This window comes from Pristis pectinata, chromosome 1 (assembly GCF_009764475.1).
Source record: "Pristis pectinata isolate sPriPec2 chromosome 1, sPriPec2.1.pri, whole genome shotgun sequence".
Taxonomy (NCBI): Eukaryota; Metazoa; Chordata; class Chondrichthyes; order Rhinopristiformes; family Pristidae; genus Pristis; species Pristis pectinata.
This window is the reverse complement of record NC_067405.1, coordinates 142,680,996-142,705,684: the sequence shown is the minus strand read 5'-3', so window position 1 is coordinate 142,705,684 and position 24,689 is coordinate 142,680,996. Positions and strand designations below refer to the sequence as shown.

General features: G+C 40.0%; 1 protein-coding gene across 26 annotated transcripts in view; it reads left to right on the top strand.

Annotated features, from left to right (window-relative positions):
* Positions 1-24,689, top strand: part of foxn3 (forkhead box N3) — a 419,393-nt gene that overhangs the window by 384,451 nt on the left and 10,253 nt on the right. For 25 of the 26 annotated variants that reach the window (XM_052012160.1, XM_052012316.1, XM_052012176.1 and 22 more), the window contains one exon: positions 16,195-16,263. The exons of the other annotated variant lie outside the window; for it this stretch is intronic. In XM_052012160.1, the coding sequence (XP_051868120.1) occupies positions 16,195-16,263 (69 nt within the window). The remainder of the gene's footprint in view (positions 1-16,194; positions 16,264-24,689) is intronic. 26 annotated transcript variants of the gene reach the window in all.

Genomic DNA, 24,689 nt, shown 5'->3' with positions numbered 1-24,689 from the left:
GCATTCAGAGTCGGTTTGGTATAGTTAAAAGTCAGAATTTGTGTGGAATTTCTGTTTGTTTTGTATTTGATGTCAAAGATGATGGTTCTAAAGTTTTTGCTGCAAAAAAAATCAAAGTGAACAATGACTAATTCTAAGCTCTTCAAGATAAATTCCTCAACAGTTACTAAAACTAAGTTAGCCTCAGGAAAGATTGTACCATCCTCTGAACTGAGCAGGTTTGACCTTTAAACCAAATCTTTCCGAAGTACGTCTAAAGGCCAGATTAAAAATGCTGCAATTTAAACTGAATTCCCATCTCTCCCTCAGCAGTGGTGATGGGACTGAAGATTAGAACCACTGGAACATAAATCATTTGTAATCTAACATCATTGACTATGCTTAACAGGGATTGGTATAAACAGAAACTGGTAACTAAGGAAAGCAATGCACTGTGGACCACAACTACATATGTAGTACAAAGTCAAATCATCATTTGTAATGTGTTCAGATTCTGTTGAGGAAGTCCTTTATCAGCTGATTGTACCTATTTTGTGGAATTCTTTGTCAAACTTTACATTAAAAATAACTATGCTTCAGCAAGCCACTTGGCCACTTGTTAAAGGGCATTAGTTTGCACAAGGCTAATTATGGGTTGAATTCTCTGGTAACCTGTTGGGAGGGTGGAAGTAATGGCCGAGTAGGGCCTGGCTTCATTGTCGTACTCTTCGCAGCCAATATCAGATTAATTTTGTTTCCTGCCTGTGTAGGAATGTCATGAGGCAGGGAGGCAGCAAACCGTTTATAAATGTAGGGAAAGGACTGGTGAGTGTTGCATGGATGAGGGAAGGAATGGCCAGAGCCAGGGTTTTGGTTCAAAATGAATAGCAAGAGAAATTATTATTCTGGTTTAAAATATTCTGATTTTGTTCAAGTACAGAATTTATAGTACAAATGGAGGGGGGGAATATTCTTTGGGCTTGTTGAGATATTGCTGCAGGAGTTCTTCAGGGCAGTGTTCTGGGGTTAAACAACTGTGTCCTCAATGAACTTCTCTCCATTATAAAGTCAGATGTAGGCTGATAGTCACACAGTGTCCATCATCATTTACAACTGCTCAGAGGGTGAAGCCATGCCCAATGCAGCAATAACTGGATAACAGTCATGCTTGAGCTGATAAGATCTGGACCACAGTAAGGTTATAGAAGTAGTGGATGTCCCCGATATTCACTGAGATCACCTTTGTGTGATAGATGTAGAGTGAGCATAAGTTTTAAAGTGCATCTAAGAGAGCTTTTTGAGCCACTACATGCATAATCTGTTTAAAGAGGGACAATACTAGACCTAATCTTAGGAAATGAAGCCAGGCAAGTAGTTGAACTATCTGTGGGTGAATATCTTGGGAATAGTGACCATAACTGTGAGTTTCAAGGCACTTATGGAAGTGATAAGGATGGTCCAAAAATTAAGATCCTGAATTGGGGAAAGGCTGATTTCAATATCATAAGGCAAGACCTGACAAAAGTAGACTGGAAGCAGCTGCTTGTAGGTAAATCTACATCTGACAAGTGGGAGCCTTCTAAGACTGAAGTAGTGAGAGTTCAGGGCCATAGTTTTCCTGTAAAGGTGAAAGGTAATGAAGTCAAGTCCAGGGAACCCTGGATATCAAGAGTTTGATTTAAAAAAAAGGAAGTACATAGCGGTATAGAGTACTGACAATAGGCGAGGAGTGTAAGGGGTGGGTACAAAAAAAAATTTGGAGGGCAAAGAAGTTTAAATTGCAGCAGTTTTAATCTGGCCTTCAGACGTACATTGGAAAGTTTATTTATTTATTATTTCTTTTCGGGGGCAGGGGCGGGGGAAGAATTGCTGGTAGTATTTTTGCCTGAACCTAGTTGACTGTTGAGACTGTATCTTTAACATTATGTATAGATCTGGACTCCCGACTTAAGGAAGGATGTCCTTGCAATTGAGGGAATGTAATAAAGGTTGATTGAAGACACAAAAAATTCTGCAGATGCTGGCATCTGGAGCAATACACAAAAAGTGCTGGAGGAACTCAGCAGGTCAAGCAGCATCCATGGAGGGAAATAAGCAGTCAAGGTTGATTGTTGGATTGATTTGAGTGAGTGGGGGAAGATTGGTTGTCCTGTAAGGAGAGATTAAGCAGACTGGGCCTATACTCAATGAGAGGTGATTTCATTGAAACATACTATATTCTTGTAGAGATTAACAGGGTAGATGCAGGGATGATGTTCCCCCTGGCTAGGTGTCTGGAATCAGAGGTCACAGTCTTAATATAAGGATTGGCCATTCAGGGCAGAGATGAAAATAATTTTTATCATCCAGAGGGTATGAAATCTTCGGAATTGTCTCCCCAAGCAGATATAGTCACTGAATACATTCAAGTAAGGTCAATAGATTTTTGAATCTTAAGGAAACTGAAGGATATGAGGTTAGTGGAAAAAAGTGTCGCTGAGATTAAAGATCAGCTATTGAGTAGAGCAGGCATGAGGGCATCCTCCTGTTTCTATTTCATATTCCCTTACATATGTTTTTACATCACTACCTGCAAGTTCTCCTACAAGTGTTGCTTTGTGGATAAATCACTGTTCCTTTATCCTTATGCAGTCAAAATCCCAGAAGTCCTTCCCAACTGCAGAGCTGGATGCATTTTGTGTTTTTTTGCATTCCTTTGTGTTCTCGCTAACTGTCCTCATTTTATAGCTTTTAAGTTCCTTTGTTCATGTTCTCTCTCTGTACCTGCCCTCATTCACCTGTCAATTAGATAGCTGCATCAACAGCTTATCCCCACATCAACCCTGGCTTCACCCTATCAGAGATATTTCCTTTGTCCTATCCATTCCTCCTCCACCCTCTCAATGACTTAAACCTGTTTGCTCTCTTTCCCAGTTTTGATGTGGGGTCTTAGAAGGTTTTCTTCCACAGATGCTGGCTGACCTAGTGAGTATTTTTAGCATTTTCTTTTTTTTTCCAGACTTCCAGAGTCTGCATTTTTTATTTGATTTTCATTCATTCTTGTTTTCCTCAAGGATCTATTTTTGACCCCCACTCACGCTGCCACTTGACAACATTGCCTGAAAATACAAAATACACTGATAGTATCATGTATATTTCAACCCACCTCCACTGTCTCTCATCCAACATTATTTCTGCATGCTTGTACACTCAGGGTTCCCGAACTGCTTCCCATCAGTAAATGAGGAGCATCTCAGATTGCAGACTGCATTTGTTCAAGATGGCAGATGACTGCCACTTTCTCGGGCAAATATAATGCTGCCTTGTCATCAATGCCTATGGCTATAAATGGATGGTCATCTGTCTTATTTCCCCACGTAGTTCATGTTCACACTTTTTGTTAACACTCCTGTGAAGTGATTTAGGACATTTTATGATGTTAGAAGCATTGTATAAATTAAGTTTGCTGCCATTGGTTGGATAAGACAGAACAGTGCAAGTTTTGGTTGCACACATACGCAGAATTGTGTTCCCTCAAATCTGGATGACCTTAAAATTCTCAACATCAGCAAAATGTTGTCCTGCTAATATTGAGAACTTCCTTTGTATCTTTCCACTGGTAACAGTTGATCCTGATATGATCAGTGACTTTGCTGCATAATTAATGTTTTTTTAATAAGTGCAGACTGAAAACAACAATTACTATTAGTTTATGGAAGATCTCTCAACACTTTCCACGTACATGAAAGGTGAATGCAGTCAGACTTTTTCCCAGGGTTAGAGAATCAAGAACTAGAGGGCATAGGTTTAAGGTAAGAGGGGAACGACTTAATAGGAACTTTTTTAAGCAAAGGGTGATATGTATGTGGAACGAGCTACCAGAAGAAGTGGTTGAGGCAGGTACAGTAACAACTTTTAAAAGACAGTTGGATAGGTACATGGATTGGAAAGGTTTAGAAAGTTATGGGCCAAACACTGGCAAATGGGACTAGCTTGGATGGGGCACCTTGGTCAGCATGGTTGGGCCGAAGGGCCTGTTTCCCTGCTGTATGACTGTATGAGGTCTACATTGCAAAACTCTATATGCTTACAGTCTTTGCCTATAAAACTTTATTTATAAGGGAAATTTTCATTGTATTCTTTCCACAGTTTTTATACAGTTCTCAGCAAGTAATTAAATAAAATTAATTAAATAAGTAATAATGACAAAACCACTAGAGTGTTGTTAAAATCAATCCGACTCACTAATGTCCTTCAGGAAAGAAAATCTGACATCCTTGGCTTGTATGTAACATAGGAATGTGATTGACCCTAAATAGCTCTCTGAAGTGCCTAGCATTTTGGAAACAAATAGGAGCGAGCAATAAATGTTGGGCCAGCTCAGAACCTTTGAGAGTAGAAATAAAAGATAAACTTCAATTCTGGTTCGTTTTTGCCATCACTGAGTAAAACTTGCCTGTTTAAACACACATTTAATGTCCTAAATTAAGGTTTGAGTATTGTTATTATTCTGATACTAACTGCATCAAAAAGACACAGAAGGGCTTAATTTCACCAGGTTATTCTGTACAGAAATTAGAGTCTGACTTCTTACATGTAAACTATGCATTTTTTTGAAAGAAGCTGTTTTATTTTCTTGTTTTAAAACTAGGAAACAACATCTTGCTGTGTGATTCAACTGTCTTGAACAGTATGGACGTGTTTTTGAAGGCCTGTTTAAAAGTATTTGTGTAAGCATGGTTGACATATCTATTTTACTGCCTGTGAAAGATGCAGCAGCAAACAATTTGCAAGGTTTCTTTGCCTTTTTTTAATATTTGAGGCATGGCCCCCTTTTTTTTAAATAAAGAACTCAGTGAACTGACAGAGTGTAAGGTTAAACAACAAAAGGCTGATCCCAGCTAACATTTTGTTATGCAACCATCGGCTTACTGCAGCCATCTGCACTGATCTGTTAATGCGCTTGAGTTTGGAAAAAGCTTTGCGTCCCAGTGTGCTCCAGTGCTCCCTGCAGATCGTATACAAGTCCTCCTATAGGGCAGTCCCAAAGTCTTTAGCTTCTCTGTGTACACAAGCAAGTCCCATTGTCCATGAACAGACTGAGAGCAGATTATCGAGTGCACTACTGGGACCTGTCCCTGTAGTTTACTTTTCCTTCAGTGTCTGTTTTCAGGAGGCTGTGGAGCATCTCTTTGCCTCCAGAGGGAAGTGAACAGGGAGCTGTACTTTCAGCTGCTAGGCTGATTTTATCCAAACACTATCAGGATAATGCAGACTATAAACGGAACAGCAGTCTCTTAATGGGAGTCGGTGATAATGCAGATGTGCCATCTGTAGCCTCCCAGAGGTAGCCTTGGCCTCTTTGTTGTCCTCCTTGTTTCTTATTATTTCTGCATTAATTCAATTTTCATACAAAGCTTGAACATATTTTCACTAGTGTATGTTTTTTTTTCATTTTTAATCCACCGTGGTTTAAAATGGCATCTGTTCTGCTGTATATACAGTAGCAGATTGTGGTATGATCTGCGAAAACAATAATTAAACTTCATTCATATATAGATCCATGGAGTAAAAATGTGAATTTCCTGCATTGATCTTTCAATATAATCCTCCTCTGCTCAAAATAAAGAACAAGTAACAGCAAAAAAAATCCTTTCATTCTAAAAGCGCATGTATATTACATAGTTACATCACATTAGGTCCTATGCTCGTTAGGACTAGCTTTAAATGCACCTTGCTTCTCCTCCTCCTCCTCCCATACCAACCCTCTTTCTCTGTACTTAGACTGAAGGTTAAAACAGTTGCTTGAATCCCACTGTGTTTTTCATGCACAGCAAGCTGTAAGCACAATAGCTGTAATTGCAGTTTAATGCCATGACCATTGTTCTAGTTTGTCATTGCTAGGTTGTTCAGGTAAATCTGACAGCAACAAAATCGAACATTGTGAATGTGCAAATGATTATTAATCAAATCAGATATGACCAGATTCTTGGGATAAAATTTATTGATCCTGGATCCCTTTTTAGAAACTCTTTGGTAAGTAAGATAGTCTGACTATAGTAGACAGTACGGTGCACGATAGGTAGGAAATCTCACATTTGCAAGCAAGGTAAATTCAGCTTCTGACAGATCGTTCCACTTGATGGTTTCTTCACTAAAAAGAGAAGCAAGATTTTCTTACGTTCTATAACTACAGAAATATAACATTTACATCCTGTGTCAACCAGGTTTCTGTCTGTTTTTGATTCTTTGATGTAATATCCTCTGCACCTTCACAACACATGAAGAACTCTCATGTGGTTGATGTGATTTTTTTTAAACCAGGAAAATGTGGAATGTTCATGTATTAATTTAAACCAATGATATGCCAGGATTAGACAATTTGCACTAATGCATGATCTGAGTTCATATTCTAGCACTCAACCTAATGCCAGCATTTTGTAATGATAGACAAAGCTCATTAAGGTCACACATTTAGCCATATCTTGGTTAACCTGTGAATCATTCTTCATATCCATTCTCATGATATTAGTAGCCATATAACTTGTTAAAGTAAACTGTCATAGAATGCTTTGTATAGTTTTATTGTTGATGTTGTATAGTTGGCACATTGGCAGGTGGGAAGATTGATGTTGGGTAAAACATTAGGTCATTGTACAATTCCATTCACCTCCTAAGAGGTGTGTTTGCATTCTCTGTCAGCCTTAACCGTGTGATCCACATAGTGAAGGAGTAGATTTAATGCACAAGTCTTAGCTTCCTCCTTATTTAGGAATCACTTTGTGATGTGAGCCCTCTTGGAATTGAAAAATTCAGTGGTTATGCTAGGTATGGATCAGATGTTTCCCCCAAAATCTGATTGTTACTCTAACAACCACTTTTGCTGGTGGGGACTCAAAATCTAAATCTGAGCATCTAGGATTAAATATACAGAGAACGCATTTCAAATATTCTTTGTTCTAATGCCAGAAAGTTAGCTGCAGTGACATAATGGCTGACTCCCACCATTCGCCCTCATGAATGCCCTGATAACAAGGCTGCACTGCAAATAAAGGTAACTCTTGTGAATTATAAACAATCACAGACCCATTGGGGCTGAATGGCCTCTCTCTCTGCTGCTAGTTCTCCTATATTCAGCACAGAAATCAATTCCTCAGCCCACCATGTCCGTGCCAACCATTAAGTGCGTATCTACACTAATCCCATTTACCAGCACTTGGTATGTAGCCTGCTATGTCTTGGTGAGTCAAGTGCTTGTCTAGATACTCTTAAATGTTGTGTGAATACCTGCCTCCCTTATCCAGTCAGGCAATGTGTTCCAGGTTCCAACCACTCTGGGTAAAAAGATTCTTTCTCAGATTCCCTGTCCCTTACCTTAAACCTATGCCTTCTGGTTTCAGACACCTCCCCTGCTATGGGGAAAAGTTTCTTACTATATACCTGATATATGCCCCTCATTACCTCAATCAAGTCCCTCCTCAGCCGCCTCTGCTCCAAGGAAACTAAACCCAGCCTATCCAGTCTCTCCTCAGAACTGAAACGCTCCATTCCAGGTAACTTCCTGGTGTATCTCCTCCGCACCTTCTCCAGGGCAATCATATCTATCCTATAGTGTGGTGGCCAGTACTCCACCTGTGGCCTAATCAGTTATTACATAGTTATATCATCATCTCCCTGCCCATGTATTCTGTTCCCCAGCGGATGAAGGGAAGTGTCACATTTGCCTTCTTCATTTTATCTTCCTGTGCTGCCACCTCCAGGCGTCAATGGACATACACAAATGCCCCATGTTCCTCGATGCTTCCTCAACTCTTATTGTCTGTGCCCTAGCCTTGTTAGGCCTCTTCCCACTTATCAGGGTTAAATTCCATCTGATCAATATTCTCCTGTACCCTCTGAATATCTCCTCACTATCAACAACATTATGAATTTTCGTGTCATTTGCAAACTTACTAATGTTGTCTTACCCCGTTTCTTAGAAGTGTAAGTGAGGAAGATCAGTCATTTATTTGCATGACTATTGTAGAACCTAATAGGGCAGATGCAGTTGTGGAAAACTTGCGTGTGAAATATAATGGTCAGCATCTGCTAATAACAATAAATATGGGTGTGTCACTGAAGTGCAAAATCTACCTGCACCATACTCTCTAGATGGTCTCAGAGGAAGAATTGTGGCATGTGTGACATGTTACCCCAACAAATAAAGTGCATCTTACAATTAGCTGTTCATGCCTGCAAGTGTGGAGAAGGTGGAGAAGGAAACAGATAAATTCCTTGAGGAAGAAAACACATTTTTAAAAATAATAAAATACTACAGAGGCCAGAAGTCTTAACTAAAACAGAAAATGAAGGAAGAACTCAAGACAGTGAGAAGGAGAAACAAAAATGTATCTACTTAATAATGAAAAAGGCCATATCTTGGGGAAGGTAAATGAACTGATTCTGAGAAAAATCAATTAGCTACCCTGTTGGGAAAGATTTTTGTCTTTTCAACCTACCCCTTCATGTACCACAGGGTGCTAACTTGAAATAGGGCAACAAATGCCTTGGTGCCTTTCACTACTTCAGAATATCCCAAGTTGCTTCACAGCCCATGAAGTACCATGAGTATGTCCTCATTCTTCTCTTTGGATGATTGTGCTTCTGATTATATTAATTGGCCATTAACAGGTGCTCCCTGGCAGCACAGAACTGGCTGCTCTTCAAGTGATAGTTACTACACTAAATTGCCCCATCTAGTGGTGTTGATGAGGATTCGTAACTCACCCTGTGATCCAGGTAATTTGAAGAAATATTGTGTATTTTTGGTGGCTGTGTAGTTTAGACTCATAATAATAACCACTCTTCTATCCAGCAATGCTTTCTTGTTCATGCACAGTTGCAGTTTGTCACTTCAGTATGTCACTTGCAGGTTTAGGGGGATAAATAGGATAGAGTGATCACGCACTTTTGTTTAAATCTTTGTCCAATAAAATATTTCCAAGTATTCAACACGCAGTGTATCACCATGAGAGATGAGGATTATCGTTACTCTGCATTTGAAATTAATGTACTAATCACAAAAGTGCGTGATCATTCTGTACCATTTTCCTTTCTGTTCTAAACCTGTAAGTATTTAGAACTGGCATACTGCAACTGTGCATGAACAAAGAAAGCATGCTGGATGAAAGAGTGGTTATTATTTGAATCCAAACACAAAGCAGAATTGATAACACATAAAGCAATGCCACATGATAGATGAGCATTGCTCTTTCAGATAGATGGCTTTCAGTTTGGACAGTTTTAGCCTCGGAAGAAAAATGCTCATTAGTGGTCTGGTCATTAGTTCAATGTGGGAATGATCATTTATTTAAATCAACCAAGGGTCAGAATTTAAGTAAATTGGCGTCTGTACGGCAGTAGTGATGGTGCACTTCATTTGTTCAGACCCATCGCGATCAGCTGTGCTGTCATCCGGCGTCACTGCACCCTAAGTAGTTTTGCTCCAGGGCAGCTGGGATGGTCTATCAAGGCAGATGTTCCATTCAGTTCGTTCACTGGTGGTCGGAAGCTTGTTTACTGTTGCTATGGCCGCCTCTGTTGTCATGGCAACACTGCTACTGCTGCCGCTGCTTAGTGGGTGACATTGAATATAGTTATAAAAAGATATTTTTTTTCACTTGCCTGAATGTGCCATCTGTTTCAGATTATTTGTCAACTGACAGAACAGTGTATGTAAAGACTCGCATTGTCTCTATAATGGACATTGACATGATTTTAGCCTGAACATAGAATTAACAGGTGCTGATGCAGAATTTGTTGTGCGGATTAAGTTCCTTTTTTGTGTTGCTGCAGTCTGAATGCTGACATTATCACTGCCGCTTTCAATGAATATTCCCATTGGCACTGATGGATGAATAATAAGAGCATGTGTGCATTTACAGGACTTGCAAGCAAAGCCATTCATATAATGGTGGGGGTTGGGGATGGTGAACTCAACCCACTAGTCACATTTATTTTTTAGATCTTATCTGAGCTGTGAAATGTGTGACAATACTAATTAGCACTGACTGGGCCACTCAGTGCAAAACTGAAATAAAATATTTTAGGAAGAAGAATGAAAGGAACTCTAAATAGTAAGATCATAAATCTGAAACAATAAGAACCTAAGATAGCAAATGTATTCCCAAAAGAATTTTGATAGGCCATTTCGTAGACAAAAGGCATGAATATATACACCAGTTCAGGTGACTTTAACATTAATTGACCACATCTGGATTACAGAGGGCAGTTCTGGGTATTCCCTTGTGTGAAGAATGTTAGAGACATGGAAAGTATGATAGTAGGAATAAGAGGCAGCAGGAAGCTTCCAAAACACTTTCCACCCTGACACTTTGGAAAGAATTTGTCATGGTTTCACAGGATATAGAGTGAAATATTGTTTTCATCATAGGTGAATCAATCAAAGGAATGTAGGCTGAGAATGATCACTTCATCAGTGACAAGGAAGTTTGGGAAACCTTTTCACAAAGAGGGCCATTGGCTCACCAACTCCTTACTAGAAATGAAAGAACACAGATGTGGAATTAAAGCAGATAGCTAGATCCAAAACAAACTTGATTGCTAAATATCTGTATTTGCATTTTTACCACACAGTGATGTATAAGCCAAAGAGATCTAAATGACAAATTTGAAAGTCAAACAAAAACTACAGATCTTGGAAATCTGAAACAAATACAAAACATGCTGGAAAAACTCATCAAGTCAGGCCTGGACAGAGAAACAGTCAACATTTTGGGTCTGGGACCATTAGTCAGAAAATCAATTCTGATGAAGAGGTACAGGCCCAAAACTTTGACTGTTTCTCTTTCCATTAATGCTGCCTGACCTGCTGCATTTCTTTTCAGTATTTTCTATAAATGGCAAATTCCCCTGTTATTGCTGCATCTTTAAAACCTCAGTGATCGTTTGATTAAGCTATCTTCTTCGTTCATTAACTGGGCTGCACTGCTTGTGAATTTTAGTCAAAATAATAGATGAAGTATTGTAATTGGCCCTCATGTAAGGGACCTGGGTGCCCTTGTGCGTAAGTCACTGAAAAGTAACCTGCAAGCAATTAGGATGGCAAATGATATGTTAGGCTTTATTAAAAGAGGATTTAAGTTCAAGAACAAAGATTTCCTACTGCATTTAGGCAGGAATTTTTTTTTAAACTGCAAATGCTGGAGATCTGAAATAAAGGTAGAAAAGACAGGAAATACCCTGAGTCAGGCAGCATCCGTGGGGAGAGAAGCAGAGTTACTGTTTCAGGTCAAACTTCTGATGAAGGACCTTCAACCTGAAACTAACTCTGTTTCTCTTTCCACAGATACTGCCTGACCTGCTGAGTACTTCCACCATATTTTGGTTTTGGTTTATAATTATATGGGGCCTTGGTGAGACTGTACCTGGACTATTGTGTATAGTTTTGATCTCCTTCCCTAAAAAAAAGGATATACATGCTAAGGAGGGAGTGTAGTGAAAATTCATTAGGCTGGTTCTTGAGACAGCAGGTCTGTCATGTGAAGAGAGATTGAATAGACTAGGCTTCTATTCTTTGAGTTTGGAAGAATGAGACATACAAAATACTCAGAAGGCTCGGCAGGATAGCTACAGGGAGGAGGTTTTCCCTGTCTAGGGATTCTCAAACTGGGAATCACAGTCTCAGAATGAGGAGCAAGTCATTCAGGACTAAAATGAGTAGAAATTTCTTCACTCACGGGCTGGTGAATCCTTGCAGTTCTATCCATCAGTGGGCCGTGAAGACTTGGTCACTGATTGTCTTCAAAACAGAAATCAGTAGATTTCTGGATATTATAGGAATCAAGGGATATGGGGAGAAGGCAGGAAAATGTTGTCAAAGTAGAAGATCTGCCACTATCTTATTGAATGAGGGGATAGTGGGCTGAATGGTCAACTTCTCTTCCTCTTTCTATTTTCATTTCCCATCAATTGCCATTTGTAGAAGAGTTCTAAAACTGCTTCCTAAATTCAAACCACTCATAACTTTCTAAATGCCAAGGAATACAGCCATTTTTTGTATAATACATAATTTGAATATATCATTTGGCCCTTAGAGATCAGGTACCTTTCTGGTAAATTGAGGCTGCACTTCCTCCAAGGTCAATATACTGTTCAGTCCTCAATTCTGATGCCATCAATGAATGACTAGTCTGCCAATAGATCCACATGAACTGTCAGATTGCTATCAGTGCCTACTGATCCATACTCCTGCTTGAGTTACTGCCTTCAAGGGAAAAATGTCAAATTATATTAATGGCTTACATTTAAATGTCAGGGACATGATAAAGAAGTTTACAAATGATACAAGAATTGGCCTTTTACATGGTGATGAGGAAGAAAGCTTTAGGCTGCAGGAAGGTCAAAATTGTCTGGTTATTGGGCAAAAAAGTTACAAGTTGAACTTAATTCAGAGAATTGTGAGATAATATATTTGGGAAGAGGCAACAAGGCAAGAGAATATGTAACTTTCAGGATATCAAGTGATGTTGAGAAACAAAGGAAAATTGAAGTGTTTGCCCATGGATCCTTAAAGGTAGCTAAAGTGGTTAAAAAGCCATATGGGATGTTTTAGAAACATCGAGCCATACAGCACAGAAACAGGCCCTTTAGCCCAACTAGTCCATGCTGACTTTGTTGCCCAATGAGCTGGTCCCATCTGCCTGCGTTTGGCCCATACCCTCTAAACCTCTCCTATCCATGTACTTATCTAGGTGGTTTTTAAATGTTGCTAATGTGCCTGCCTTAACCACTATATCTGGCAGCTCATTCCAAATATGCACCACCCTTTGTGTGAAGAAGCTTCCCCAATGTCCATTTTAAACCTCTTGCCTCTGATCTTAAACATATGCCCTCTTATTTTTAGCACCTCCTTCCTGGGAAAAAGACTTTCACTCTATCTATGCCCCTCTTTTATGAGGGGAGACGTAGACTGTAAGAGCAAGGAAGTTATACTCAAACTGTACACAACACTAGTTGGATCACAACTTCACATATAGTAGTGGTCACCATATTAGCAGAAAGATAGGATTGCACTGAAGGAGGTGCAGTGGAGATTTACAATATTGTTGCCCAGAGTGGACAATTGTAACTATGGGGGAGAAACAAAGGACTGCAGGTGCTGGAATCTAGATGAAGAAACAACAAGATGTTGGAGGAACTCAGCAAGTCAGGCAGCATCCGTGGAGAAAAGCGGACAGTCAATGTTTCGGGTCAGGACCCTTCTTCAGGACTGAAGAAAGGAAAAGGGGAAGCCCAATATATTTGTGGGGGGGAGGGGAGAAACAGCAGTGGTAAGTGGACAAAACAGGGGAGGCAGGGTGGGCACAGGGTGGTGGTAGGTAAATGCTGGTAAGAGATAGTGATAGACAGGTGCGGGGGAGAAGGGGAGAGCAGACCCACCGGGGGAATGGGTCAGAGGTATGGAGGCAGGCAGCATGGGGGGAGGGGAGGAGAGGAAAAGGAGAGAAAAGAAAAATGGCGAGGAGAAAAAAGAGAGAGAAAGGCTGGGAAAGGGAAGAAATGAAGAGCCAAGGTGGAGGGATGGGTTTTGGGGATAAGTGGATAAGGGCACGTTGCTTCTTTGGAACAGAGAAGGCTGACGATGTATATCAAACCAGGAGGGGTCTAGAAGGAATAGATAGGACCTGTTTCCTTGGCAGAGGAACCAAAAACTAAAGAGTATGGACTTAAAGTAATTGGTAGAACGATTAGAGAGTAAAAAAGAATCAACTGGAGGGCTGTAGGATTCCAGAACTCACAGTGGGAAAGAGTGGCAGAGGCAGAACCCTTATCACGTTTAAAACAAGAGCTGTGACCAACAGGACTTTGGACCAAATACTGAAAGGTGAAATTGGGCTGCACTGCTGTTCTTCCACCTGCGCCGATACAATGGGTAAAACAGCCTTCCTTAATGTTTCTGCAATTATAAGAAAATGAATTCTGTCATCTACTACCATTGGAGGAGTATTTGTCTTTCTGTGTTCATGCTGAAATTGGGTATTAAGTTTCCAACCATGATGTAAAAATGCACTGCTCATAGTAGCAATCTCACCTCCAAGTCAGGTCACTCAACTTTTGAATCGAAGGTCAAGTCCTATTCTAAAGGCTAGAGCACATTATCCAGGCTTGTTGGTCAGGGCAGTGATGATGAAATGGAAGAAGCTCCACCTGTTCTACTCACTCACCTGCCTCATCAAACGCTTCCTGTGACAGAAACTGCAGATCCCACCATGGCCTCATCAACCACCTCAGAACCCACAGAACTGGAGCAGATAGAAGTCATCTTTGACCCCAAGAGACTGCCTAAGAAGAAGAAAGATGGAGCATTGCACAAGCATTTGAATGAGATAACCAATCAAGGCCCTATCTACCCTGAAGGGTATATTTAAAACATCCCCAGAACTGTGTAATGAAGGCCAATTACATTGAGCAATATTTATCGCACAAAAATATCTTTTTAACAGATTATCTACTTACTATCTGTTTGCTGTTTATGCCACCTTGGAGTGTGAAAATTGGCTACTATGTTTCTTAAGGTGCAAAGGTTATTATACTCAAAATATACTTCATTTATTGTGGAACTCCTTGGGCATCCTGAGATTGTGGAATGTGCTACAATTTGTGACTGAGTTGCAACTAAAATGGGCAAAATTATGGAAAGGGAGTACTGACTTTATTAATAGTGGAAACATTGGTTTGTCCTCCTCTCCAAGCCCCCATCCTCTCCTCCCCTCCCCTAGTCCACCCACTCCCCCCTAGTCAACTCCCTCCTCCCCTCCATCCACACCCTCCCCCTTCCATCTACCCTCTCCCCGTTCTCCCCTCCCCCCAGTCTCATCTTCTGTCGAGGCACTTTGCAATCATCTGGAATGAACATTAAATTCTCCAGCTCATGCTCATCAATTCCCATTATCATTTTTATATCCCGTTCTTGCTCCTTTGATTTAAGATTCCTCGCCAACTAGTCAGTACTCATGCTCATTATCACCTGGCCTGTCATATCTATTTCCATAAAGTCTGTGTTTTACGCCTCACTCCTCCCCGCCCCCCTCTGCTTTGAAAATTGTAAACCCTCCACTCTCCCCTCAGTTCTGAGGAAGGGTCACTGACCCATAATGTTGACTGGTTTCTCTTTCCACAGACACTGCTTGAGCTCTTCCAGCATTTCTGTTCTTGTTTCATCTGCAGGTTTGTTTGTTTGTCATCCAACCCCAATGCATCATACCTGTGGCAGCACTTTGAAGAGCACTGTAATTAATCCTATCCTGCTCTTTCCTGATAAGCGTTCAGATTTTTCCTTTCTGAGTATTTGTTCATTTCCTTTTTGAACATTGGTATTGAACATGCTGCCTCATCTTTCCAGGCAGTGCATTTAAGATCATAATAATTCACGACGTTTAAAAACAAATCCTCTCATTCTTTTACCAATATCTGGATTCTTCTGTTATCAGCTCTGCAGCCAATGGAAACGTTTGCTCTTTATTGACTACAGGAAAGACTTGTAATTTTGAGCGGCTCTGTTATATTTCCCTTTAACCGTCTTAGCTCTGGGAGCTAATATACACCTCCCCAGTCTGTCCATGCAACTGGTGATATATCTGAAACTTGAAATCTGAACATTTGAATTGCAAATACCGGCGAAAGTTTTGCAATCAGAAATACTTATTCAGAACTCTGGAAATAGTAACTGACAGTCTTCTAAACCTATTTAATTTTAAAAGTTAGCCAGCAGTATTTACAAAGGCTTAGCTAAAGAATCATCAGGCGTCTTGTGTAATGGATGCGGAGCGCAAAGATCTCTCTGTATTATTGGATCAGCTGTTTTCCCCAGAGACTGGAGGAGAGATTTTACAGTTTTGTCTGTTCTGACAGTGGTTCTACATGAACACTACAACTAGTGCTTTGTTGCGTGTCAATAATCCTATTATTTGAGAACCTGCAAGGGAAGACAAATTTGGCTGGCCTGACAAAGCATTAGTCACACACTGATGCTTTTTGTGCCTTCTGAATATTTAATATGGTTGTAACATTTTGATTAACAACATTGAGTGAAAAAAGCTCTGGTCCTGTTTGCCTGCCGTAACTTGTAAAGATGGGTCATTCTTGCAGATTTATGTTCAGTTCCTGCTTCCACCGGACAGCAACATTTTCTTACATATTTGTCAAGAATAAATGTAGCTTTTTTTTTCATTTCAGATTCTGATATTGATGCAGCTGCTGCCATGATGCTGCTGAATTCTTCCCCTGAGGTGAAAGGAGCTGAATGTGAGTACACAGTAAATTGCACAGGCTGCACAGCAATAAAGTTTTTATCACAGTGCAGCCTCCTCAGATATTGTTCTGTGTAATGCAAGTCCTCGGAATTTATTCTATTTATTTGCCTTTTTTTTTGCCCTGTTTTTACTTTGCATTCATGCAATCCTCAGGTTGGGAAGTGAACCAACTTGTGGATTTCTCCACAGGTGGTGTGAACATTAACCTGCCAGATTCACCATCTTTTATTCCCACAAATGACTCTGTAATTCACAAGGACTGGGTTAAGGTTTCTTGAAGTCAGGAAGGAGTATTGTATTTAAGTACAAGCACAAGGAATTTATAATGCTAACGTATCCATGCTTCATTCTTCTTATCCTTTTGGTTTCAACTGTGAAGTTTGTTGACCTCTTGACACTTCTTTGACTGACAATTTGTACATCACTGAAGTTGACCAATTACTGAGCAATCCTAGTTGACGAATGGGCTAAAAGTTGTAGGCAATACGTAGTGTGAGAGTGTCTTTTGCAGTTATCTTTGCATTTTTTTAAATAATTAAATCATATTGAAACAACGGCAGTATTACTTTAGAAATATTTCTTATCAGATGTTTTGTGTAATCAGAATTTGAGATCTTGTCTCTTTTAGAGCATTAACAGTTTAATTGAAGGTGTATTTTTTTTAATATATAAAAGTTAAGGAAGTTAACATAGAATATAAAAGATCAGTAAACCACCAAATGCTTCGGGGAATATATGCTGTGTCATTTCTAACAAAGAAATGTTAGATATGAAATACAACGAAATGTCAGTGAAACATTTCTTGTTTCACTACAGTAAAATTCCAGTAATCTGCTATACAACTGTTTGGAAATCCCGATGGTTCGGCTCTGGCTCACTGGGTGCTGGTTCCTGCACCCTCCTTCAACAGATCAGGGCTTTAGTTCCTGCGCTCCTTGAAACTCACCTAGTTCCGTTTCCCATGCTCCCTTGAAACTCTCCGGTTCCATTTCTGGAGCTCCCATGAAACTCACCTGGTTCTCTTTCCCACACTCTCTTGAAACTTATCAGGACCTGGTTTCCTGCACTCCCTTGAAACTTACTGGGTTTGATGAAAAATGTGTTATTCTACTATATAACATCTTTGAAAGAAAGTGAATTAGAAGTGAATTGAAATATTGGTACGAATAACATCCATAATCCAGAAAATCTGCTTGTCTGGCACTATCAAAGTCCCAAACATGCCAAATTAACAGTTTTACAGTATTTCCTAAAATCAATAGATTCATTGGAAAGTCATTCATGGAGCATGAGTACTTGATTGCAAATGATGACTTCTTGAATTTTGCGGTTACAGTCTATTTTAGAAAATGGTTCTTTTATTAACTATAAAGCTGGAAAACCTATTAAGTCCATCCTTATCCATAATCATTGCAAATTTGGAATACAGATACTAATTGTTGTATATACGTCTACAGTGGATGTAATGGTATTTTTCCCATCATACAGTCATCTAGTCATTTATATAGCATGTGGATATATCCTGCATTACTCATGTATGGGAAGTGGTCACTTGAAATCCAGCATTTTGAAATTGTGATGCTGGAAATTTGTTTTGATTCTTTTGTCTAATGCCTACATAATGAATGCTTGTATTCAAGCTACTTGTGGACATGATTGCTATCTACCTTTCCCAGAAATATATATTCATTTATGTTGTGAGATGGATTTCATGTTGTGAGAAGTCACTTTGGTATTTCAGAAAATACCAGATTTCAGCAAGGTGTGGATGTAGGATTGTGGGTTCAAATATGAGCGTATTTTTTTGTCCCTCTTTCCTGACAACTCTGGTTCCTTTCTTATCTAGTCGTAGCTTGCTGGTACCTTGCCACCAGTCCCTGAAGCAAATAGTAGCATCACTATTCCTGCTGAGTGCATAAACTGGATATGACTGGCTAAGCTGAACATTAAGTAATTTGCCTTGGAGGACCTTGTCTATCTAGCTTTGCTTTCAAAAACTAGCGAGTTACAGAAAGAAAAATATGAACAGCAGAGCCTTGGATATTGTGAACTTTATGGATCATGGAGGCCAGTTGGAGAATGTTGGAATTATAAAGTCTGGTGGTCCCAAATCCATGGCTGTGTTTCAGCAGCATGATGTTACAGAGGTAGAAGTTGGTGGGCACTCTGCAAGAGAAAATGAGCAATTAGTACCTCAGTTCTGAGTTAAGATGCTGAAGGTGTGTAGCCAGCTTCAAGGTGATGGTTAGGTGGTATCTTAATTTAGAATAAAGTTGAATTCGAACAAGCAGCATCTTGATTTGAAAATGAATCAGGTAAACTGATTTAATTTATCCTGTCCTTCATAATGGAATTACAAGTAGACCATTTTAGGTGGAGTTTTCTTCCTTGCTCATGGTAGACATCATGGAACCAAGATATGTTGCAAGGTAATGGTGAAGCCAAGGAATGTCAGCGATGAAATGAGTAGATGTCGAATTCAGTGGTGACCTTAACAATGGGTGTTGCCTTAACAGGAATAAAGGAATTTAGGATAAAATTGACAGGTAGCAAAACAATGAACATGACAAACTGATGGAACAAGATTCAGCGCCATCTGCATCATGATCAGTCATGGCCATGTTCAGATGTCACCCAAGGAAGCCAGAGAACATCTTCATATCGAGTCTCCTCCTGCCTGATAAATGAAGAGCCACTTGCATTTATATAAAACCTCGCAAGTCCTCAGGATGTAGTACAAGGCGTCACAGCTAAAGTAGAATGTATCTTGTGCAGCTGCCGTTGTAATGTCGAGCACAGGTCCCTCCCCAGCTTGCGGCAGGGTTCCGTTCCTTTGAACTGTTTGTAACCCAGACAGTTTGCAAGTCGGAAACGCAGTCGCGAATTGAATTCCCACACGGCAGAAGATGCCTGCAGCAGCCAGCAAATCTGTCCCTCCAGTCTCCCAACCACTCGTTTGTATGTACTGGGGTGTACATAAGTCGAGCGTTCATAAGCTGGGGAGAACCTGTAACGAGAATGCTTGTGAGGTTTGAGGAAGATGGGAACTCATTATATTTTTGTTGTACAACTGAGGAGTGATGAATAGACGGTAAACAAATTTAGATTCAGTGTCCTAAACTAAGATATCATTAACTGTAACGTAATCATGTCTATGATTCATCTGGCAGGGCATACTATAATTTGATGCTAATGGTTGTTCAAATGCTTCATGCACACAATATGCATATCTCAAAATTAGCTTTGCTGAGACTGAATATTTACTCCAATCGTGTCAATAATGGGGTGCTTTTGGTTTCCATGGGCCAGTGTTTATCCTCACACTGCTGCTTTTGGTATGATTCTCATATCCTTCCCGATCAGCACTCTCCACATGGGATTTGAGCATAGACTGCTCCTAGTTTTGCAGTGTTGTAGAGGTGAAACCAATGGAGATTTTAACTGATTTATTGTAAAATGCTGCTGTCCATTGATTGTAATATGCAAATGATGTTAGCAAACAGATGAGAATTACTAGGTGTACACTTTTAGTTTTACATCTGGGTACCATGTAACCAAAAAGCAAAACTGCAGGTCTGCTGATTAACATGACACCCTTGTATGGTATAGCATTTCCCAGAGAAAACTGAAGAATTATTGTGACATTCTATTATCTGATATTTAAAAAGAACTAATCAAATGAAACGAGGAAGTAAAAAAAATTCGACGCTTTTTATAGAGGGTGACTGATTGCTTTGGATCATATTCAAACGTCAGTGAACATGTGATTGACAGAAGCTGAATAGACCTTGGGGGCTGCAAACATCTTGATGTAAAAATTCATTGGGATGTGTAATCAGGAAATTAAGTTTTATTTTGCTAGTGAGCTGATTTTTGCCGAAGTGTGCTTTGAAAGGGAGATTTTCATTTTATCTATTAAGTAATGTTCTATGAAACTATTTACTTGTTTAAGAAATTATTTGCATCCAGAATACATTTGATTAAAGTACATTGTGCTAGGGTAAATGTAACATCAATAACTTCTGGAGCATTGGTAAAAGATTGCTTATACTAGTGCTTGACTTGCATCCAGGGTTTTGCAAGCATTTACATTGTGCTAGGGTAAATGTAACATCAATAACTTCTGGAGCATTGGTAAAAGATTGCTTATACTAGTGCTTGACTTGCATCCAGGGTTTTGCAAGCATTTACATTGTGCTAGGGTAAATGTAACATCAATAACTTCTGGAGCATTGGTAAAAGATTGCTTATACTAGTGCTTGACTTGCATCCAGGGTTTTGCAAGCATTAAATGCATCTCACACGATGCAGTTCTTGCTGCCGGTTAATTGTATTGCAAAGCAGGAGATTGTATTTCATTCTCTACTTCTGCCAAATTTTTCACTCCAGTTAACAGCAGGCACTATTTCAAATTCAGGTTTATGATAATCAGTTTTCAGTTTTGAAAGATATGCACTTTAATAAATGATCAGATCATAATGGCATAGAAAATCCTATTATAATAAGTGATTTTGAATCTGCTACAACAGCAAAGTACAATTTTTCTTGATCCCCCAGGAGTATATTGTACTTTACAGTGGTGCCACGGTGGTTAAATTACCAGATTAGATCCGGACTAACAATCCAGAGACCCAAGTTGAAATCCCATCAAGCAGTTGTAGAATTTAAATTCGGGTAATAATGTGGAATAAATACCAACTAGTATGAGTAACAATGACCATGAAAACTAATTGATTATTGTAAAAGCCTGTCTGGTTCAACAATGTCCTTCAGGGGAGGACATTCTTATTCAGGGCCAACCCACATGTGACTCCCAATCCACCCCATGTGGTTGGCTCTTAATTTGGTCAGGTAGTATCAAGGTGATGTCAGAGATCGATCATCAGCCCCAGGACATCACTGCAGGAGTTCCTCAGGGTGGTGTCTGAGACTCAATCACCCTTCCATCATAAGGTGAGAACTGGAGATAATTAATCCTATTCGCAACTCATCAGCAAATGATCAAAGAACCCACCCACCCGGGACATTCTCTCTTCTCTCCTCTTCCATCAGGTAGAAGATACAGGAGCCTGAGGGCACGTACCACCAGATTTAAGGACAGCTTCTACCCCACTGTGATAAGACTATTGAATGGTTCCCTTATACAATGAGATGGACTATGACCTCATGATCTACCTTGTTGTGACCTTGCACCTTATTGCACTGCACTTTCTCTGTAGCTGTGACACTTTACTCTGTACTGTTATTGTTTTTACCTGTGCTACATCAATGCACTCTGTACTAACTCAATGTAACTGCACTGTGTAATGAACTGACCTGTACGATCGGTTTGTAAGATAGGCTTTTCACTGTACCTCGGTACAAGTGACAATAATAAATCAATACCAATACCAATGAAGCAACCTGTGCCTGCATGCAGCAAGACCTAGACAACATTCAGCCAAGTATCATTCATGCCTCAAAAAGGACAGGCAATGTCATCTCCAATAAAAGAGAGTCTAACCAGCTATCCTACACTTACTGGCTTTACCATTAATGATTCCCCACTACCAATAGCACCATGTTCACAAACATCTTGACCAGCCACATAAATACTGTGGCTACAAGAGCAGATCATGAGGCTAGGAATCACCTCCTGACACCCAAGGCCTTTCCACCATCTACAGGACACAAGTTGGGGATGTGATAAAGTATTCTCCATTTGCCTGGATGAGTGCAATGCCACCAATTCTCAAAAAGCTCCACACCATCCAGGACAAAGCAGCCCTCTTGATTGGCATCCTGTCAACCTCCCTAAACATTCATTCCCTCCACCCTCCAGATCATAGTAGCTGCAGTAGCATCTATAAAATGAACAGTAGTTACTGACTGAGAATATTCTGACAGCACCTTCCAGACCCACCCAGAAGGGGGGCAGCAGGTACTAGGGAACACCACCAGCTGCAGCTTCCCCTCGAAGTCAAACACCGTCTTGACTTGAAAGTCCATGGCTGGTGCTCCATCATCTCTGGGACTCTCAGCTCAACAGCACTGTGGGGCCACCTTCACCAGAAGGACTGTAGTGGTTCAAGGAGAAGGCACACCTGTACGACCTTAAGGGCATTTGGGGATGGACAATAAATAGTGGCCTAACTGGCATCACCCAGATCCCAAATATGATTATTTTCAGAGTACTTGCCTTGGCTGAATTATGCTGGCTGTGGCCAATAGATCCAGAAATGTTCAGCCAGTCCCCCCTGGCCCAGACAGAGGTAGACCATTTGGTACATCTGTAACTCCACTGTGTCATTGGACAGTACATGAAATTCCCTCACTTATCCCTGTCTTGGGATTCCCAGCATGATGATGTGATCTGCTGCATCTATCCTACCAGTCTGACCTGACTTGGGATCCAAGTCAGGTTTATTGTCACATGCTCAAGTATGGTGAGGGACACGAACAATGGAAAACTTGCTTACAGCAGCATCACAGGCACAAAGGTTCAGACAACACACAGAACATAAATTATACAGAACAGTGGAGAAAAAGATAGTGCAAAACAAGACAATAGTGCAAAAACACAATCAGAGACAAGTCCATGGTAGTGCAAGAGGTGTTCTGCAGTGTTCAGTTGCTGAGGTAGGGTTAGGGTTGAGCAGGTCGGTTCAAGGACCTGATGGAAAATAGCTGTTCCTGAACCTGTGGTGGTCTCCATTCAGTTGGGGATTTCTGGGTAGAGATTAGCAGGAAAATCAAAAAAAAAGTTTTTAATTTTATTTGTCAAAATAATTCAAAGTCAAGTTTATTGCCATATGCACAAGTCCATGTGTGCACAGGTGCAATGAAAACCATTGCAGCAACATCACAGGCACATAGCATCAGATAAGCAGCATTCACAAAAAACATAAACATAAATTATACACAATTTTTACAAGAAAGAACACAATTTGAACAAAAAGAAGTCCATTTTAGTGCAAGATGGTCATAGTGTTGCTATACAACAGTGATTAGGGTTGTGTCGGTTGGTTCAAGAACCAAATGGTTGAAGGGAAGTAGCTGTTCTTGAACCTCGGGGTGTGGGAAAATAGTTTGCATGAATATCAGAGACATTTACAACCTTCTAAATAACAGTACTAGCTTTGACAAGAAGCTTCATATTCAGTTGTGTCTCCTGTCAAAAGCTACAGGGGCAAACTGGGGGCAGGGCTTTAGTACCCTCTGAGGTCTACTTATTGCTGAGAACTGACTTTGTCCAATTCATAGTTTCAAAGGGTCAGCTCAGTTGACCCCTGAGGCCCAGAATGCAAGTTGGGATGGCGATCGGAATCCAATTTGATTTGGCCCATTCAATTCTGTGTTGTAGTATGTTCTTTCCCTTTCTTGGTTTAAACATCTTTTCCTGTTTTCATGTGTTTTTCCACCTGAAATATTTGATTTCAGTTTAATTCCAAAAAAGCTAATCACCCAAAGGAAATTGTTGGTCAAAATAGAAAGTTGTTGTCTCAGAGGGCGACTTATGGTACTATGTGTATGGTAAACGTTCATGGAATAAACTCCAGTCCCAGAGGAGGAGATAAGTTTCCTTTCACTAGTTGTTGCCAACAACACAAAGTGTAATGGGTATTGTGATTTGATTCAATCTAATTCCAATTGATTCTCATCCCTAGTGCTAAAGGTTGGCAGCAGATAATTGACATGCATATAGTAATGAACTTTGGATAAAGGAGAGAGGCAATGAGTTGCAGTTTCAAAAAAGAGATATAACACGGTTTCCAAAAGCTTGCTGGAGGGATTATTTGTTAGTGTTGGGAAAAGAAATGCCTAATTTCTATGGATTGGAAAGTATTTGACAGAAATTTTGTACATTGGTTCTCTTGTCTGACTAACTCTGTTCAATCAACATTCATCATGTTCTCTAGCTCAAGGAGAGCTAGTGTTGGTATCCGGAGGCAAGAAAGAATGTCACTCCAGTGAATTTTCAGACTCCCTTTGAAGGGCCAGTTCAACTTTAAAGTGAAGTACATTGTTTACCCTCCTTAGATCCTTAGATTTAGATCTAGATTTTAGGAAGGATATTGCCAGGGATTCTGAACAAGTCTTCGATTTGAAAGAAAATCTCTCACTGGTTCAATATCGAATACTGAAGCAGAAATTGTGTAAGGTCTGGAAACTCAGAAGCAGAAGATGAAGGTTTCTTCCCTTCACTGCACAAACTCTTACTGAAATGATGCCTATGAAAGAATTTTTTTTCACGTATGTTGTTTCAGGCCTTGGTCAAGTAACAATATAATACAACAATTGTCATAAGAAGAAGAGAACTAATTACATTCTTACAATGTTGTATTTTAGTACTGGTTCAAGGCCAATGTAACTATTTCTGATGCAAGAAGAATGTACATCAACTCAGTAGCCTCAAATATTTTATTTTTATATCTGTGT